Raw genomic sequence first — 18,570 nt, 5'->3', positions numbered from 1 at the left:
GTGAAGAGAGTTGTGAAGGACACATGCAGGGGAACCCCCTCCCAGGGACTAGCTCCCACCCATCCCTCAGCAAGGTGGCAGCCTCTCCCGGGATTGCAGTTTGCCACAGTGGTGGAGGAGCTGTCAGGCCTCAGGGTGCCCTTCCTGGGGCTGAATGACAGCAGATCGATCCTCGCTTCTCCTGGCTCTTCAGCCTCCCGCAAAATGCGGCCGCAGCCCTTCAGCCAGCATGCAGCAGTGGGACTCCTCTGCCCAACAAACTTTTCCCTGCAGCATTCCAGTACACACAGGAGACAAGTACTGCACGGAGCCCACATTTATTGAGTGTCAAGAGTATCCAAAGCACTTGGTGTACACCCCTTCTGTGAGTCTTCTCAACCCTGTAAGTAGGAAGAGGGAGTTGAGACACAGAGAGGTTAAGGGACTCACTCAGGGTCACACAGCTCAGAAGTGCCTGGCTGACAGCGGAGCCCACTTATCACCCCTAGACCCACTGCAGTCTGGCTCCAGCTGCTGCCTGCTGATATCAGGGTTCAAGATGAGACTTCTCTCCCTGAAACTAACCATGTGACCTAGGGAGAGTTACTTTGCCACTATGAACCTCAGTCTCCTTCTCTGCAAAGTGAGAAGACTGAGACCCGCCCCCAGTTGGGATGTTGACTGAATTGACTATGAAGAAGCACCTGAAGCCCCAGTGCAGTGCAGTGCTGGGCCATGGGGTGCTCAGCTGCACACACCTCTCTCCCCCTCCCCACCCCTTTGATGTGAACCTGGACTCCCTGTGCATGGGGAGTCACGGCCAAAAAGAAGGAGGCCAAAGTTTACTGGAAGAAAGGCCTCAGCTTCTGGGAACGGCACTTCCCAGGGGGGCCCGGTTTCTGATCCATGGACTTTTCACCTTGGCACCAGCAACCTGACCACGCTGGCAGTGTTTACCCCGTGGGAAGAGGAAAGGCCTAGGTATGTGCAGAAGGGTGTGCTAGGGCAGGTCAGAGCCAGGGCATTTGGACCTGGGTCACTGACAGCCCCTGGCCCCTGGAGTCTGAGACACAGGTCCCTTTCCCGGTGCTTCAGCCAAGCTCTCTGTCCCCACCCTCCTTCACATCTTGTTCTCCAGGCTCAAAGATGCAGAGATAGATGATGATAAAAGCCACTGCCCCTCTCCTAGGAATTTGCACCCAGGGTGTAGACAAGAGTTAAAATCCAAGCTCTCACCTTTGCTAGCTGTGAGAACCTCTCTACTGCCTCATTTCTGGAATGGGGCACATTCCAGAAGTCACAGTGTTGAGGGAAGGATCTAAAGAGATTGTGCCTGGAAAGGCCTTGACATGCCTTATCTCTCAGTGAGTGGGAGATGTTGTCACTATAATTATGGATGCTTAGGAAATGTTTACTTACTAGATGGATGGGTAGGAGATGAACTGATAGAAGGTCAGATGGAGGATGGATGATGAATAGATGATGGATGGATGGACGTGTAGGTGGGTGGCTGCATAGATAAGTAAATGGAGATAGGTGGACAGATGGATAGTAGCTATGCACTCATCCACTATCCATCTGTCTATTCTCCACCCACTCATTCGCCCCTCCCATTATTCATTCATCCATCCACCCATCCATCCATCCATCCTTCCATTCATTGATATGCCCATCCATCCAGCTGTGTATGTGGGGAGAGTGGGTAGATGGATGAACAGGTGAACAGATAGATGGATGAGTGGATAAACAAATACGTGGGTGGATGGCTGGCTTGGTGGGTGGATAGATGGTGGGTGGATAGATGTTCAGATGGACAGATGAATGAACAGATAGAGAGATGAATGAATGGACAGATGGATTGCTGGATGGCTGGGACCACAAACTAATTGCCTCCTTCCTGAAAGTGACAGAAAACAATTGCTGAAGCTCTCTCCTGATACCACATACATTAACCTGGCTGCAGGGGGCCAGAACACTGCAGCCCTTCCCAATCCGCTCATTAACTGACTCATGGAGCTTTCACCTATTCGAAACCAACAGGGTAGCAGCGTGACATTTCAGATCTCCTTTCCTTGGCCTTTCACTGAGCATGGCTCACAGGTGTTTGCTGGTCTGCCTTCTCCAAAGGTGCCTTCAAGACCCTCACATGCAGTAATGGATGCAGCTTCCCCAGAGCAAAGGGGGTTGTGTGCCCTAAAAGGTTGGGGGCTCCTTCCCTCCGGCTGACTTGCCACATTCTCTCTGCAGCGGTGCCACCAATTACCTTAATTACCTTTCAGTTAGGGGCTTAATTTACAACATGGTGGCAAGGAAGTATTGAAGAGAGAGTTTCCTTGGCAACCCAAGTTTTTAAACATAAGATTCTCCATGTTTTAAAAGCCACTTCTCATCTAATTTCCTCCCTGAAAATTAGCTTGGAACTTTTCAAATACTGGAAATTTTAGCCTAACAGCAGGGTAGCACTTACATCTGAAACCATCAAAGACCTCAATTTCTCCCCTGCCAGAGGCAAGACCCTGGGAAGGTGTTTGGTTTCCTCTGCCCCTTTGTTCTGAAATGGCCATTAAGAAATGACCATGGGGAAACTTTTTCTGAGCTCCAAACCATCAATCAGTCAAACTCTTGACAACAGCCTGTTTTCTAGACTTGTGTTGTTCAAGTTCCTTGTTGGCTGGAGTTTTAGCCATGAGCACTTGATTGATGGCAGACTGCAGAATAGCCAGAGGGTTAGGGCCTGTACTCCATGGCGTCTCTGGCCCCCATATCCCCAAGTTGAGAAGAACAGCACTGATCACCACCCCCAGTGCGGAGGGCATACAATATCAGAGGAGCTTTTGGAAAAGGCCACTCTCCCTGGGGGCTCGCTCATCATCCACAAGCTTCTCTACCTCCCTGTCTAACAAAATCAACCCTTGCTCAGTTACACGGCATGGTTTTTCATAATTTGCCCTAGCATGGGAGGGGGCCACACTACCTTTCTTCTGTTCCCACTTCCACACCCTTTAATCTGACCAAACCTCTCATCCATCCTTTCAACCTCCAGCCGTCTACACAGCATCTACCTCTCTACTCACCCTCTGTTGATTCTCCAACCAGTCTACCTCCATCCACCCAATCCTCACGCAGATCCCATAATCCGCTGGAATGCCTACAGTTTTCCAGTTATATCTTGACTTTCCAAATATGATGTTATTTTATGACAGTAATCAAACACTGCTTCCTCTGAGTAGCTTTCCCTGATGCTCCTTCTCCTTCCTCTGAAACTTTGAAACAACCTGTCTACACCTCTCAGGACACCTAGCTTGTCTGCTATGTCTGGGTACAGTTATTTGTATCCTGAAGGCATGTGGAAAAACCAGGCAGGGCTAATTCAAACTCGGCTCTCACAGATGGGGAGCTATGTGTCCTTAGTGATAAGATGAAAGGATGGATTGAGGATGGATGCAGGGTTGATCATTGATGGACTGGATGGAGATCAGATGAGTGGCTTGTTGGAGGTTGATGGACCATTAGATGGATATACAGATGGATGACAAGCATCCAGAGGCATAGATAGTTGGAGAATATGAGAAAGAATAATTAAATGGAAGAGTAAAGCCTGGAACAATGAATACAAGGGTGGATGAATGGATGGAAGGAAGGAAGGATGGATGGAAGGATGGATAGATGGACAAATGGACAGATGGATGGATGGACAGTGGATGGCTGGATGGCTGGATGAATAAATGGATCAATGGACAAAAGCATGGATGCATAGATGAATCAAATGAACAGAAGGATGGATGGATGGATGGATGAATGGATGGATGGATGGATGGATGAATGGATGGATGGATGGATGGATGGATGGATGAATGGATGGATGGATGGATGAATGGATGGATGGATGGATGGATGGATGGATGGATGGATGAATGGATGGATGGAAGGATGGATGGATGGACAGACGGATGGATGGATGAATGGATGGATGGATGGATGGATGAATGTATGGATGGATCAATGGATAGAAGGATGGATGGATGGATTGATGGACAGAAGGATGGATGAATGGATGGATGAAAGAAAGGAAGGGAAGGAAGGAAGAAAGGAAGGAAGGAAGGAAGGAAGGAAGGAAGGAAGGAAGGAAGGAAGGAAGGGGGGAGGTGGAATGCAAATGCACCTTCCCTCACTGCCCAGGCAGAATTCCAAAATGTGAGGGGATGGAACAGGAGACTGACCATCAGGCAGTTCTGAATGGGGCAGAATAGTAACGTAGATTCTCCTTAGAGAAAATATTACTCCTTATACCTTGAGGCTTGAAGTTTTTCAGTGACCCTGGGAAAAGGACAGGGCCCCCTGTGGGACCAATTCGTTAAGAAAGACAGTCCTGATCAGCTCATCTAAGCACTTGGGCTGACTCTAAGTGCCAGGCAGTCAGAAGCTGTTCGATAACTATTCATTGGAAAGTGACAGATTGATCTTGGAGAATTGCCATTCTAGGGAGGCATCCGCCAGCTGGGAACAGAACAAAAATGTCACTCCTCAAAGCAGATTCTCTCATGCTCAGCAACACGAAAAGTTGACCCTGCTGTTACCAGCACAGACTTGAATCAGTAGTTGTTCTCCACACTTATGCAGTGACTGTAACCCCCATGTTAGAGGGGCCCCAGGGAACATCACTTCACTGATAGAACCCATAACCATCGTACAAGGAGGTCTGACCTCTTCTGACACATCTCAGGGCAGGACATGAAGGACATGAGGTTGCATCAAGTGAACCCACCGAAAGTTGAGTTATATGTAACCCAGTTCCTGGGAGTCAGTTTGTCCATGAGGCCAGGAAGACCCAGTAGAAAGAGAACCCCTGTTCCCACAGCCCGAGTTGTTGGGGAGTTGAGTGACACAGGAAGTCTGTTCTAAACCAAGTTAGAAGGACATCTGGACCCAGTCCCTTTTCAGGAAGGAAACTCTCACTAGCAGCTGATCGCAGACAAACTCCGAGGCCAAAGGAAGGTGGAAACACCTTCACCTTTCCTCCTGAATCCCCATCCCAGCCTGCAAGGCTTGACTCAGAACAGCTGTGTCTCTCAGCTGTGCGCTCTCATCTGGGCTCTGAGAGGAGAGGTGCAATGCACACCTCTAGGGGGTGCTGTCCACAGGGCCCCTTGGACAGAACAGCAGGTTTCACTGTGCATTGTGGTCACAGGAGGCTTTAGGGACTCAGATTCCCAAATGCTGCCTCTAAAAGGCCCAGAAGTCTTCCTAACATAACTCAGCACTTTGTGTTGTTCATAAAATTCGGTCTCTCTACTTCTCTCACCAGACCCCCTCCCCACTAGAAATGCGGGTTGGGGAAACAAAGAAGGGGAAAGACAAATTCACTTCTGCCTTATCTATAAAGTGTTTAGCTAAGTGCTGGGCACACAATAAGTGTTCAATAAATAAGCACTATTAGGAGAGGGTGAGATGGAGGAAATTGGACAGATCAGAATTTAATTCTGCCATGCGGATTTACTGTGCTTCTGCCCCAGGAAAGCAGAAAACGGGTAACTCCACTTTCTCTCTCCCTCTCTCTTTAAGACTGACTTCGCAGCAGCGTCTTCCTGTCCCCTTTGCCTGCAGCCTGTTGAAAAAAATAAAAAGAAAAAGGCAATCCGGCATGCTTGGCTGAGCCCCCACCCCTCCTGCCCACAGTTCCCTCCAACTTGATGTTCAATTTCCCTGGGTCGAGAAGAAGCAGTCTGATGATCCGAGTTAATTCAAAATGTAAATTTCATCTCCTATCGGCTAATGGCTCTGAGCTCCACCTTACATAACAGGGGAGCAGCTGCTGAGTGAGTCACCGGCCCCCCGGCTCCCCGGTCTCCGTCCTTAATGGTGATGAACCCTTGTTGAGGCTTCAAACAGAAGCCTCCGCACCCATGGAGGCCAGACCTGAGTTCACCTCTGTGGCCAGAGTGTTCTGTTAACCAGGGGGACTATGGGGCAGGGGACTAATGCCAACCCCAAGGGCTAGGCTCAGCCAAGGAGCCTCCAACTGGGCTAGACTGGTCTCCCAGGGCCAGTCTTGGGCGGCCCAGGCTCATGTGTCCGCTCACCTAGATTTGAGAGCCTTGGCCTTGGCAGAGAATTTCACGAGCTCTTCCAGCTTCCACTGGGTGCAAGGAGCTATCTTCACCCATACCTGAAAAATAGCCTTGAACCCTCCAGAGGTTGGCAGCTGGCATGGCAGACAAGGTCTTCCAGATGCTGGCTTCCCTGGGATGAGGGTCCTCATGCTGCCCTCTGGGCCATAGAACAGGTACCCTCTCATCTCCCTGGGAGAAGCCAGGGACTTCTCTTAAAGATAGATCGATATCTTGAGGTCTGAGCTAAACAGCTCACACATGCCCCTAAAGACAAACAACCAGCAGCAGGTTGGGGATTTCTAGCTGACTTTTGAGGCCTGTGGATGAACCAGGCTTTGGGCCAGAATGGAGGGGACCTGGGGTTATGCCTATGAGTCTGAGCCTTGTGTTCCCCACTGTCCTTTCCCAGATCAACTCAGAAGCAGGTGAGGATAGATGGTGTCATCAAGTGGGGCAATAGGGGATCCCGGTAGTGGGATTTCAGGCACACTGCTGAGCTACAGTGAACTACTTGGGGTGGAATCATTCTCATCGTGTCTCATGAAGTCAGCCGCGCTCTCTGCCTTGTCGCTCTCCCCACGCCTGGACCTGGGCTCACTAAATCCTAATTCTAAGGGTCCCACCGAAGAACCATGTGACTCCAACCTCATGGCAGGGAAGGCTTCCAGGGACCAAGGCAGAGTGCTCATTGTACAGCTGGGGAAACAGGCTCAGAGATGAAGCGACTGTCTTCAGGCCACACCAGGAGCTTAGCGTTGTAGTGAATACTTCCATTCCAGAGATTTCTGCTGCTAGGGAGAGGGGAGAAGGAAATAGGACCCCTCCTGCCATATTGGAGCCTCTGGGTCCAGGGCCCCTGCCCTGTGTCTAGACCCTCCCCTATGCAGTGACACGAGCCAAACCCTCCCTGCAGCTGTCTAAGCAGTTTGTGTGGGTTTCCTGATGGGCTGAGAGGCTGGGGTGAGGTTCTTGGTTTCCTGACTCAATGCCAGTGGGGTCAGCCTAGAAGTTGAGGCTTCTGGTGGCTCCCACTCTCCCACCTGCTAGCCAAGTAACTTTTGCAGATCTTTGCCCCCTGTGGCCTCAGTTTCGCATCCAGTTGCTGGTGACATGACATAATTTTATGGTACTCGTGGTAGTTTTAGGAGGATCATTGGCCTGGCATTAAATGACGTTGAATCCATAAGGAGAAAGTCCATCCTTTTTCCATTTTTTTTTTCACTCCTCCAGATTCAGAGGACAGAGTCTCAGTGGGGTGCACACACCTCTTCCTTCCTCAGCTCTCTTTTCAACAAGGTGAATGCAGGCCTCTAACTCAGAGTCTTTGGTATATTTTGTCTTGGTTATATTATTCTTTTACTTACAACTTTATGGAGCTGTAACTTACATATCATAAAACCCACCCATTTCTGGCCGGGCACGGTGGCTTACGCCTGTAATCCCAGCACTTTGGGAGGCTGAGACGGGCAGATCACGAGGTCAGGAGATTGAGACCATCCTGGCTAACATGGTGAAACCCCGTCTCTACTAAAAATACCAAAAATTAGCCGGGCGTGGTGGCGGGCGCCTGTAGTCCCAGCTACTCAGGAGGCTGAGGCAGGAGAATGGCGTGAACCCAGGAGGCGGAGCTTGCAGTGAGCCGAGATGGCGCCACTGCACTCCAGCCTGGGCAACAGAGTGAGACTCCATCCCAACAACAAAACAAACAAACAAACAAACAAAAAACAAAAAAAACCCTAGCCATTTCAAATGCATAATTTAATGCTTTTTCATATACTCACAGGATTCTGGAAACTCTACTACAATCTAACTTTGGAATATTTTCATCACCCCCCACAAAGCACCCTGCAGCTGTCGGGGTCAGGGGTCAGCAGTCCCTCCCCATTGCTTCCTCCCCTGACCCCCGGCAACCCCTTAACTACTTTCCGTCTCTACAGCCTTCCCTATTCCAGACGCTTCATATCAATGGACTCATGCAATACAGGGGTCTTGTGTGGCCAGTTTCTTTCACTTCGCATTGTGTTTCTGTGGTTACCTTAGCAAGGAACGCTGGTTTTGGATTCAGTTGGGATCTGATGTCTTTTTAAGCAAATCTCTTTCAATCTACTAATATTTTTCCACTTGAGTGAATGAATCGTTGGCTCAAGTTACCAGCTGTCCGTGGAGCGTGGAATGTGTGTTGGGCATTTGGAAGATAGCCCTAATCCTCAGGGAGGATCCGCGAGGCCCCACACCCGTGGTCCTCTGATTCTGGGACCTTTCCACACCCTCCTCTCTCCCACAGACAACCTCTCCCCAAGTTCCTTTCTTCGTTCTCCCTGTGAAGAGACAGGGGCCAGAGAAAAGTCTCTGCAAACAGTCTCTCTATTGAAAAAGCTCTGAAGGGCAGCTGCAGGCTGGGCCCTCCTCTGCAGGCATTCTGTCCGGAAGTAGCATCAACAACGAGTTTAATTATGCAATTAGAGTCATTTTCCCAGGCTGAACAAATATTTACAGCATATTTTGCTGCAAATTGCCTCGCCTGGAGAGGAGTTTTGCCATTCAGACTGGTGAACATTCACACATTTACATATCCCTTTACCAAGGGGCTCACAGACGAAACAGCTCTGAGGCGGCCCAGGCTGCGTAGGCCCAGCACCCCCAGGAATAAGTGTCCAATGCAAAGACGCAAGCAGGTGTCAACAAGGCAAATGTGTTCTTGGTCCCACTACGGTGCTACTGTGGACCAAATGACGTCCGCCGCTCCTCTGTGGCATCCCTAAATCCCGGTTCTGCAGCATCAGAGAAACCTCTGAGCTCTATCCTGGAGCTAAGAGAGGGCCCAGATTGTAGAGAGAATATGGTGCGTGGAAACAGTTCTGTAACAATCAGTCCCGCATCGATCCGGTGCCGGCCACTCTTCCTGGAATCTGCCCAGTGGTCCCGGGAGTGGGGCCTTCACAAGTGCCTGTGTTTTGAACCCCTCTCAAAGGTCCCCGCTATGCTGAGCTTCCTGTGTGAGGAGGAGCAGAAAATCTCCAGACAAAACTTCAGGACAGCAGAAACAAGTTTATCTGCTTGAGAACCCATCTGAAATTCATCTCTGTCTCAAGTCCCCATTTCATCCCGTGGAAGAAACTTTACCTTAGATCACTGGGGTAAAGTCAGTTCATTCAGGGTTTTCTCAATTTGGGGGCACCCCCTGCCTCTGCCAAGCTCCCCTTTTTGCCGCAAAGTTCTGTAGCCTGAATGATGTGGTGAAAATATGAATGAGGCAACTCAGTTCTCCCAATCAAACAACCCAGGACCCAGCTGCTACCGTTACCGTTGTATGGTATTTTTAAAGTCTTTTTTTCTAAGCATAAATGTACAAATACTCAATACCCTTTCATTATCTACCTTCACAGGTGAAGCAGGTGGCAAATATTGCATGTCAATAACTTATCTTTTGCAGAGTCATTTTAAATGGCTGCCTAGTTGTCTGTTCTCAAAAAGGCTACAATTTCTTTTAAGTAATCTCCTATTGTTGGGCATTTAGGTTGGTTCCTAATTTTTGGCCATGATAAACAACTCCATAATGAGCATCCTTACAACTAAATCTGTGCAGACTTTCATGATTTTTCCCTTAGGACACATTTCTTAAAGATAGAATTCCTGGACCCAAACTCTGAGTCTTCTGCTAAAATGTTTGAGAAGGGTGAAGGTGGCTCCCTACAGGGATGGGCTCGCCATACGAAGAGAAAAAAATGCTTCTGATATTCCTGATTGACTTCGCTCTTCAGCTCCTTTTCCTGAAATGCACAGTGAAAGTAGGAGTTGTGGAGGCTACACAGAGGAGAGATTTCGACTCCAGAGCCACAGCCGGTCATCAGTGGGACAGCCGGCTTGGTGGGGAGCGAGCTCCCATACCCTGGAGAGGTGGAGTGAAATAAAAATGAGAACAACCGCCCCCACCAGGCCCAGCTGTGTGCCAAGTCCCTGGCTGGCATCGTCTCATTGGAGCTTTTCAACAACCCCCTGAAGAAAGTAATCATCACTCCCATTTTACAGTTGAGGAAACTGAGGCTCAGCATTTCGTGCAATCACCTAAGGGCATACTTCCAGGGAGATGTAGGGCCTTGGCTCACACACAGACCCTCCTGACTGCAGATTCGGCACTGCTCTGGGCTAGTTTATTTCATCCTTATCCAACTCCACCAGAGGTAATATGACCCCAGTGGCACAGAGGAGACGGAAGAAGACCCCACTGGCCAGTGGCAGAGCTCTGCTGTGTTCAAGGTTGTCAGTGTTTACTGCCCCCAGGGAAGGAAAAAGGGCAGGAGGGAGGAAGCAGGTGGCCAGCTCTTTCCCATAGATGAATTCATCGCTGCAATTGCTAAAGGCGAGGACAAAGCAAAAGCTGCTCCCCTGGCTCGGTGCCCTCTGGCAGGGCTGCAGGTCAAGGGAGCTCAACAGGGCCCATGCCCTGCGGTCTTACAGCCAAAACCGTGCACTCTGGAAGGTGCATGCTGTTGGCATCCAGAGGGCCGAGTGAGCAGCCCGGGGGGGTCCAGGTTAGGGTGGGTCTCCAGGGAGAGGGAGAGAAGAGAAAGAGCCCTGTAACTCCTGACTCCCAAGTGTGCCCCGGCCCCACCTAGCCACCCCACCCCACCTGCCTACCTGTCAGTGCCCCCTAAGTGACTCGACTGGGAATAAGGGCAGGTTTGTTGTCCTGGTTCAATATTTGCTGTGTAACTATTGTTTTCTGATCTTTAACCCAGACTGCAACACAGCTTCCTGGAGGTCAGGGGACAGCTCTTACACTGGACTCCAGTAGAGGACGTCAGTCACAGTGTTGGTTTTGGAGTCATGTGGTCCAGTGGTAGACCAGGAATCAGGAGACTCTGGGCTTTCCATCTCACTCCAACCATATTTTCAAGTGATGAGCCTCTCGCCTTCTGTGAGCTTCCTGCAAGTGGGCTTAGCTTACATACTTTGCATCATCTGAAGGCACGACAAGAGAACATTGAAGAACGAAGTCATAGTATCCTGTTTATTGTAGACAGGGGTCCGCGCACAAAAATCAGGATTTGGAGACAGAGGGAGCACTCAGGAGGCAAGGTTTGGGGAAACTGAGTCAGGAGTCAATGACATATATTGAATCTTTTTGGTCTCCTGAAAACTCTTATGCTGTGTATGTAAGTCACCTCCTCTAGGCTGTCCCCCAGGCTTGCAGGGCCTGCTGGCAAATGGTCCTATGTGAGGCTGCTTGCCGGGTGGCTGATGCTGTGCAGGAGGGGAGGGAATTTGGAGATGGCCAGTGTCTTTGCCTGCCGAGGGAGTGGAGACTACTGAAAGCCCGTAATAGGACAGTGGGGCACAAGGCATGCATTTTAACAAAGTTTATCCTGGTGGCCTCTTTCAGGGGTCCAAGGAGCTGCCCAAAGGCCCCCAAGGGGCGGGGAAATGGAGACCAGGTGGCTTGCACTTTGGACTCCCTCCCTAGCTTCAGGTGGGCTGCCTTGGGCTCTGTCTCCTTTAGACATGGGACTCTGAGTCAAGTACAAGTCAAGAACGTGTTCTGCAGTGAAAAGGAGAAACAAGTTTGAACGCCACTGATTTAAACTAATACAGCAGACAGCATTTAATTCCAGTAAGTGGTTTTTCCCCTTCGGTGGTTTTGATATTCTAACAAGCTAACGTGTCTGGAGCTAAGACTCTCAGCTCCTTAATGGGGAAGGAAATCCTGGCAATTTCTCAGCCCCGCTGGACGCTCCTGGCTTGACTTCAGTTTCCTCACCTGTAAAATTGGGGTGATCTCGGCTTCACCTTCCATGTGAAGCCATTGTAAGGAGCAGAGGAAGTGAGGAAAAGAGGCAAGTTTTCCAGTTGAGGAGACTGGAGGGGTGGTGTGTGACATAAGAACAAGCCTGCCTGCTGGGGTGTGGTAGGGGTGAAGCCAATTTCACAGCCTGGGCCCAAGAAAGAAACTACAACTTGAAGATAATAGTATTTACACAGATTGAATCTGTGATATAAAGTTTATGGTTTGTTTGGACTGTTCTGGAATAATAAACACTGGGAGTAGAGGAGAGCAGGTTAGGGTTCAAGGCAGAGCTGGGGACCAAACCACCCACCTCTCTTCTCGGGCAGCCCATGGTGTTGGCATGATGTCCGGGATACAGAAGGCGCTCAATTAATGCTTGCTCAACCCAGATCCTGTCCCCTTTTCCTTCTCACTTGTCTTCCTCTGCTCCCCCGCGGGGATGACAGTTGAGAAAACTGTTTCTTTGAAGAGTTAAAAGGCAAAATCCTATGAAACTGTCCACAATGTAATTTTTGTGGAAGCCTGAGACCCCTCCAGATCCAAACTGTCAAAAAGCATGCATTAAACCCTCCCAGTCCAGCCACATAAGCCTCACCATCTAAAGGTTTGTAGAGTTGTTAAAGGATGCCAACTAGTGGCTTCAGCAAATTCAGAAAACCCCAACCATCGTTCCCTGCCTCATTCCTCCCCATCTGCTCCCTCCTTCTCCCTGGGACCAGGCAATGCACCCCCTCTTCAAGTGTGATTCTGAACGTCCCCACCTTCTTGGGGAGGGGGCAGGATTTAAATCACAAGATATTTAATCAGAGTTCTCTCCTCTTGGTAGCTCAAACAAGAAAAACCAAGCAAAGCAAATCCATCTTTTCTATAAAACTTTATTTTGTAATTTTTTTCCAAGAAGTAGTAAGGGGGAAATATTGCAATTATGTAAAGGTAAGGAACAATGGCGTATAAAAATAATTTAAGCACAATATTAATAACAAAGCAACTTTTTTTCAAGGAAAACTAGTAGGTCATCTCGCCCAAGATTTTTCCAAAGGTATTAAATATATTTTCAATAACAGTACATACAAATACACATACACAAATATACCACACAGACACATGTGCACATACATGCACACACACACACACACACACACATATATATACAGCTCAAGTATTTTTTTGGTGTGCATTCTAGCTAATCCACATAGCTAAAGTGAAAAAACACTGAAAAGATCAATGCCTGAGTAACCTTAAATTTGAACAAACTATGCATTGGATGTGAATTTTTGGAGGCATGCTAAGATTTCCCTTCTCAATTTCATTAGCTACTACCCAGTGTTCTGTGGTTCTTATCCTTAAAAAAATCAAAGTGTGCCTTTCAGATCTGCTCACGGTGTGGTGATGATTATTATGGTGGCGTCAATTTGGGAACACTTGCCCTCTCTTGCTCCTACTGCACCTTATGGATGGGAAAGGGGATGATTTTAAAGGTAAAGCACTCAGGCCCTGATTACATCTGGCTTATTCTTTGTTTCAAGGCAAGGATCTCTCTCTCGATTTCACAGGGGAGGTCGGCATTGACCTGATCCTCCAGATACTTCTCGATGTCTTCCACCTCCTTCTCCCAGAATTCCTTGGAGATGCTGAAAAGCTCCATCATGTTGATGTGCCCCAGGCCTTTCAGGTTCAGGGCATCCTCCTTGGGGATGTAGCCTATGGGCGTGAGCTTGGCGCTGGCTTTTCCATCAATCCGGTTGAACATCCACTCCAGCACCCTGGAGTTCTCTCCAAAGCCTGGCCAAAGGAATTTGCCTTCCTTGTCCTTCCGGAACCAGTTGACATGGAAGATCTTGGGCAGTTTGGCTGCTGGGTGCTGGGCCATGCTAAGCCAGTGGGCCAGGTATTTGCCGAAGTTGTAGCCAAAGAAGGGCCGCATGGCAAAGGGGTCATGCATGATTATTTTGCCTGTTAAACAGAGAGGGAGTTCATTAGTAAATGATGCTCTCCTAGGCAAGACTGACCCCATTGATTGTTGACATTAGCATGCTTTGTTCTCCTCTCTCTCTCTCTCTTTCTCTCTCTCTCTCCCCACACACAGACACAGAAAAGGAGAGAGACATAAGAGTGACGAAGAGTGCTCTAATCCCACTTCTCTGTGGTTTCAGATCAGGACTTTGATTTACCTTTATGTTCTGCAGCCGCTGTGGCCTCTGATCTCATGGCCGCCCCCACAAAGACTCCATGTTGCCAGCTGAGAGCTTCATAGACTAGAGGGACACCTTTAGCAGGAAAAAAAAAGAGAAATGTTCATTAGAGGCTTTGAAATTCAGACTCCACAACCAGTGGTGTTATTCACAACATGGAAAGACACGGCAAGACAATAACTTTGTAATCGAGCTAGTTTTGCATTTACCAAGCTAAATTGCAGAAAACTGCTAACTCAAAGTTACATGACTGAGGCCACAAAGTAAAAAGTAAAATTTGATCAAGCTACAATAGATCAAGGATTCAGAAAGGTTCCAGGTGACCAGAAGGGTTGGTTCTACATTTGAACTTGCCAATTATTCTGGCTCTTTGGGAAGGAAGCTCAAGAAAGGAAGTCCCTGGGCACCCTCTGACAAGGTCATGGAAAAGGAGAGATTTCACAGATGCCCTTCAGTACCCAGCACACCCATGTTCCCAGCCTAAAAGAAGGAGAGCCTCACCAGCAGGTCTACGGCCTCCAAAGATAATGCCTTCAATGGGAACACCTTCCGGAGACTCCCAGGCAGCATCAATGATGGGGCACTGGCTGGCAGGGGTGCAGAACCTCGAGTTGGGGTGGGCACAAGGTTCCCCTATAAGACAGAGAAAGGCTCGTGAGTGCCTGGCTCAAACAGGCAGTCCCTGCAGCCCGGCACACCAAGGCCTCTGGTGGGGACACACCATCCTCTGGGCTCCACTCCTTATTCTTCCAGGACGTGATGGTGACGCCTGAAGCTAGCGGCTCATCAATGCCTTCCCAGTAAACGCCCCCGTCGCTGGTCTCGGCCACATTGGTAAAGATGGTGTTCTTCTGGATGGTCTTGATGGCATTGGGGTTGGTCTTCACTGAAGTCCCAGGAGCGACACCGAAAAAGCCATTTTCTGGGTTGATAGCCCTTAAATGACCTGGAGAGTTTTAAACCAGAGAAGCAGTAGTGAGTGCCAGGCAAAGCAGAACATATACTCTTATATATTGCCGGACTAATTTCTATGCCAACTTCTCAAATCTTTTTTCCCTCCCTAGAATATACATTTATCTCTTTTCATCCAAGCATCATACGCAACTTTGAGACATTTACAACTCTTGCTTCCTCCACAATTTTCCACCAATACCATTTAAACAAATGTATGTATGTAAACAAACAGCAACATATGGCCCAGTTCCAATCCAGATTGAATATTAAATTGAAGAATTCTTACAGGATACATATTTCTAAGGCTTGGCCAACTCTGGACTAACAGAGTTTAAAAATCCAAACACTGGATTGAGGAGAATGTGACATGTTTTGAAGGCCAACGATTCACTTGAGTCCAATCGTTACCAAGAGTTGGGTCTAAAAGAGTCACCTTGTGCATCAAACTTCATCCAGGCAATGTCATCCCCGACGCACTCAACCTTCCACCCGGGGAGGCTGGGGTTCATCATGGCCAGGTTGGTCTTCCCGCAGGCGCTGGGAAATGCGGCCGCCAGGTACTTCTTCTCACCCTCAGGGTTGGTTATACCCAGAATCTGTTGGGGACAAGATTCTTTATTGTGATCTTTGTTTCCTTCTCCCCGAGGTTGGTACTTCAGCCCAGAGGTTGGAATGTAGGCCCTCAAGATCTATTTCTTCAGGTATCAGTGCAAACAAACATTCCCAGAATCATGAAGTCCAAAGGATCTCTATGGTCCCCTGGTGTTTGGGGGCCTTCAAAAGCGACGTATATGTGTGAACTAATCATTACTGGTGGGGTTTCCCGATCTGTCCGGGAACCTGCACGCTCAGAGAGGTGTGCTGACGGGTGGGAACTGTAATGCTGTTTGTTTCTGCCACCCCCCAGGCCTCTCATCTGCCCATCAGGGCTTCCTGCAGGCTCACCAGCATGTGCTCTGCCAGCCACCCTTCCTCCTTGGCCAGCCGGCTGGCCATCCTGAGAGCAAAGCACTTCTTCCCGAGCAGCGAGTTCCCGCCGTACCCACTGCCAAAGGAGATGATCTCTCTGCGGTCAGGCAGGTGGGCGATGAGCGTCAGCTCCGGGTTGCAGGGCCAGTTGTTGACCAAAGGCTCTGTGAACAAGGACCCCTCCCAAGTCAGTGCGCCAGGGCCCTGCTTGGGGGTCCCCGAGGCACCGACTGGGATTTGCTGTTCAGCTTTCTTTTTTATTTTGACTTTTGATTCTGAAATAATACACTTACTTTGTAAAGGCAGAGGGCACCCCACAGAATGGAGGCATTTGACAAACTCCCCATCGCCCAGTGCTTCCAGGACCGGCGTGCCCATCCGCGTCATGATCCGCATGCTGGCCACCACATAGGGTGAATCTGTCAGCTCGATGCCGATCTTCGACAGAGGCGAGCCCAGCGGCCCCATGCTGAATGGGATGACGTACATGGTGCGACCTACAGGGTGCGATGGGTGGGCACTGGTGAGAAATGACCTTGGACTTCGCACACGACCAGCATTTTTTTCCCAGGTAGACCCATTTTCGTGGTGTTCCACTAACACCACCACACCCTGCTGGTCACCAGCCCCCTGGGTTAGAAGAGGCCACTGGAAAGTGAACGCCTGCTGAAATTAAAGAGTTTTCATAAATGTGCAATTGGGTCCCACCAAGCTATTTAAAACCCATATGCATGGAAATAGTTTTCACGTTTGTATAAGACAGTCTGTAAAAGCAGAAGAGGGATGTGCATTTTCAATACATTGCCAACTTCATGTATGGAACTGAAAGACATCTGAGGTGGTGGGAGCTTCCATTATTGTTTGAATTACCATTAGGATAGATGTAAACAAGAAAAGGCTCTCTGCTGTTTTGCCCAATCCAATCAATGTTCTGCTCACCTTTCATGCACCCTGGGAACCTGGAATTGAACGCTTTCTCAAAATCCTCCTCTGACATCCAGCGACCGAGCTGGCTGAGGCCTGTTTTGGGGATGGGCACTGTGTCTCTTTGCTCTTGGGTGACGATAACCGTCTTGCTTTCGATCCTGGCCACATCCCTGGGGTCAGTGAGAGCCAACCAGCTGCAAAAATCACAGGCTTCCTTTCAGCCAAGCACCACGGGCAGCGAACCATCTCCTTCAGTACCGTGGCTTTCCATGCCTAGCAGAGTGCTGAGCACGCTAACAACAGTCCATCAGTGTGAACACACAGACCGTCTAAGACATGGCCAGGTGGACATTTACTCAACTAGGAGCTGGTCTGTAGGAGAGGGGCTGTCTTTTTTTTAATCAAGAATCTAGTTGGCAGAGCTTTTGTGCACACCACCTCATTTAAAGCTTGGGCTGGCCCACTAATGTCACAAAATTCAAGTCTGTATGGTTCTGACCATTGCATTCATCTTCTCAAGAGTCTGAAACTACCCAAAGGCCTTCATTCACCTTTCTCCACCAAATCCCAGGAGACGCAGGGGAGCCCTGCCTGCAGGGTGCTGGGACAGGCAGCGGGGGCCAAGCTTACCAGTTGTCATACTTCTTCAGCCGCCTGAGGATGCCCTCTTCCTCCATCTGGCCCAGAAGCCGCCCATTCTCCTCCTCAGAGCCGTCACAGATGTGGATGTGATCAGGCTGACACAGCTCAGCGTTATTCTCGAGAAACTCCCTCACTGCCTGGGGCAGGCTGTCCAGGCTTCCCTGGACAACTTTGGCCGAGAGGTTCAGGCCGTTTTGCAGCTGAGGAGGCATTTCTGCAGAGTGCTGCTAAGGGGCACGAATGTGAGGTCACCTGAAATAGAAAACGCAAGCGTCCTGAACAAAAACAACAACAGACACCTTCAAACACATTCGACGGCCTTTTGCCAGGGCTGTGCATTGCCAAATAGTTATTGCTCTCAGGAAAAAAATGAGCTCATCTTTGTAATTTTTCAAAATGTAAATGCAAAGCTCTACTTACCTTTCTTCTCTTTGGATGATCTCGAAGGGAGATCCACAGGTTTCTTTCCGGGCTCTTCCCGCCAGCGAGTTTGTGTTCCCAGTGGGAAGGCCGTGCTTGGTGGCAGAACCTCCCAGCTTTAAATACTGTGGAAAAGAATAGCCCTGCCCCTCGGCTGCACCCAGGGAGGCTCGCCACTGACGTCAGGGGGCAGGTCTCTGGATCACGGCCAGGGTCAGTTATGCTTTGGGCCAACTCACTGCAACACGCCCCAGGGAGATAATCATTGAACAGATAGTTGTTAATGAATGCTGGGAAACTTCGAGCCCTCAACCAACCATAGTGAGTTTTGACACAACTTCCAACTGACTAAACCTTGACCCATTTTACTGCTGTTGCAAAACACAACACCCTTTTCTTAACAGGCAGGTGGGGTCAAGGACAAGGCTGGCCAGGGCACCTGCTAGCAGCACATTTTGTGTACCAAGAGCTGCTGGTTGGCAAAACACCACAGCTATAAGATGTCACCCCATAGTCAAAGGTCAGAGTCAAAGTTCATGGGAAGGATGCACCCTAACTTGGGCAAATATGCGGCTTATTGGCAGAGATTGGA

General features: G+C 49.2%; 1 protein-coding gene across 2 annotated transcripts; it reads right to left on the bottom strand.

The window, feature by feature from the left end:
- Window positions 1-12,733: 12,733 nt before the first annotated feature.
- PCK1 (phosphoenolpyruvate carboxykinase 1) lies at window positions 12,734-18,086 on the bottom strand. Of its 2 annotated transcripts, XM_514745.9 has the most exons (10): window positions 17,979-18,086; window positions 17,547-17,810; window positions 16,929-17,110; window positions 16,283-16,486; window positions 15,966-16,153; window positions 15,454-15,616; window positions 14,788-15,012; window positions 14,568-14,699; window positions 14,046-14,141; window positions 12,734-13,827 (listed from the first exon to the last, which is right to left on the bottom strand). In XM_514745.9, exons 2-10 carry the CDS (start codon window positions 17,768-17,770, stop codon window positions 13,373-13,375), a joined length of 1,869 nt encoding a protein of 622 aa, XP_514745.2. In that variant the 5' UTR covers window positions 17,771-17,810; window positions 17,979-18,086; the 3' UTR covers window positions 12,734-13,372. The 2 variants fall into 2 exon arrangements, with proteins under 2 accessions (XP_514745.2, XP_009435729.1); XM_009437454.4 differs by lacking the exons at window positions 16,929-17,110; window positions 17,979-18,086 and having other exon boundaries at window positions 13,209-13,827; window positions 17,547-17,662.
- Between the last annotated feature and the right edge of the window lie 484 nt (window positions 18,087-18,570).

Source organism: Pan troglodytes, chromosome 21 (genome assembly GCF_028858775.2).
Source record: "Pan troglodytes isolate AG18354 chromosome 21, NHGRI_mPanTro3-v2.0_pri, whole genome shotgun sequence".
NCBI lineage: Eukaryota > Metazoa > Chordata > Mammalia > Primates > Hominidae > Pan > Pan troglodytes.
The sequence above is the reverse complement of the archived record's forward strand: the minus strand, read 5'-3'. Positions and strand labels throughout refer to the sequence as shown.

What these genes read in the sequence shown, in the direction of transcription:
- PCK1 (XM_514745.9), bottom strand. Translation starts at nt 17,770, where the DNA reads ATGCCTCCTCAGCTGCAAAACGGCCTGAACCTCTCGGCCAAAGTTGTC. An exon ending in CTGAAGAAGTATGACAACTG is followed by an intron (nt 17,111 to 17,546) that starts GTAAGCTTGGCC and finishes TGATTTTTGCAG; the next exon opens with CTGGTTGGCTCTCACTGACC. An exon ending in GTGCCCTCTGCCTTTACAAA is followed by an intron (nt 16,154 to 16,282) that starts GTAAGTGTATTA and finishes CCTTGTTCACAG; the next exon opens with AGCCTTTGGTCAACAACTGG.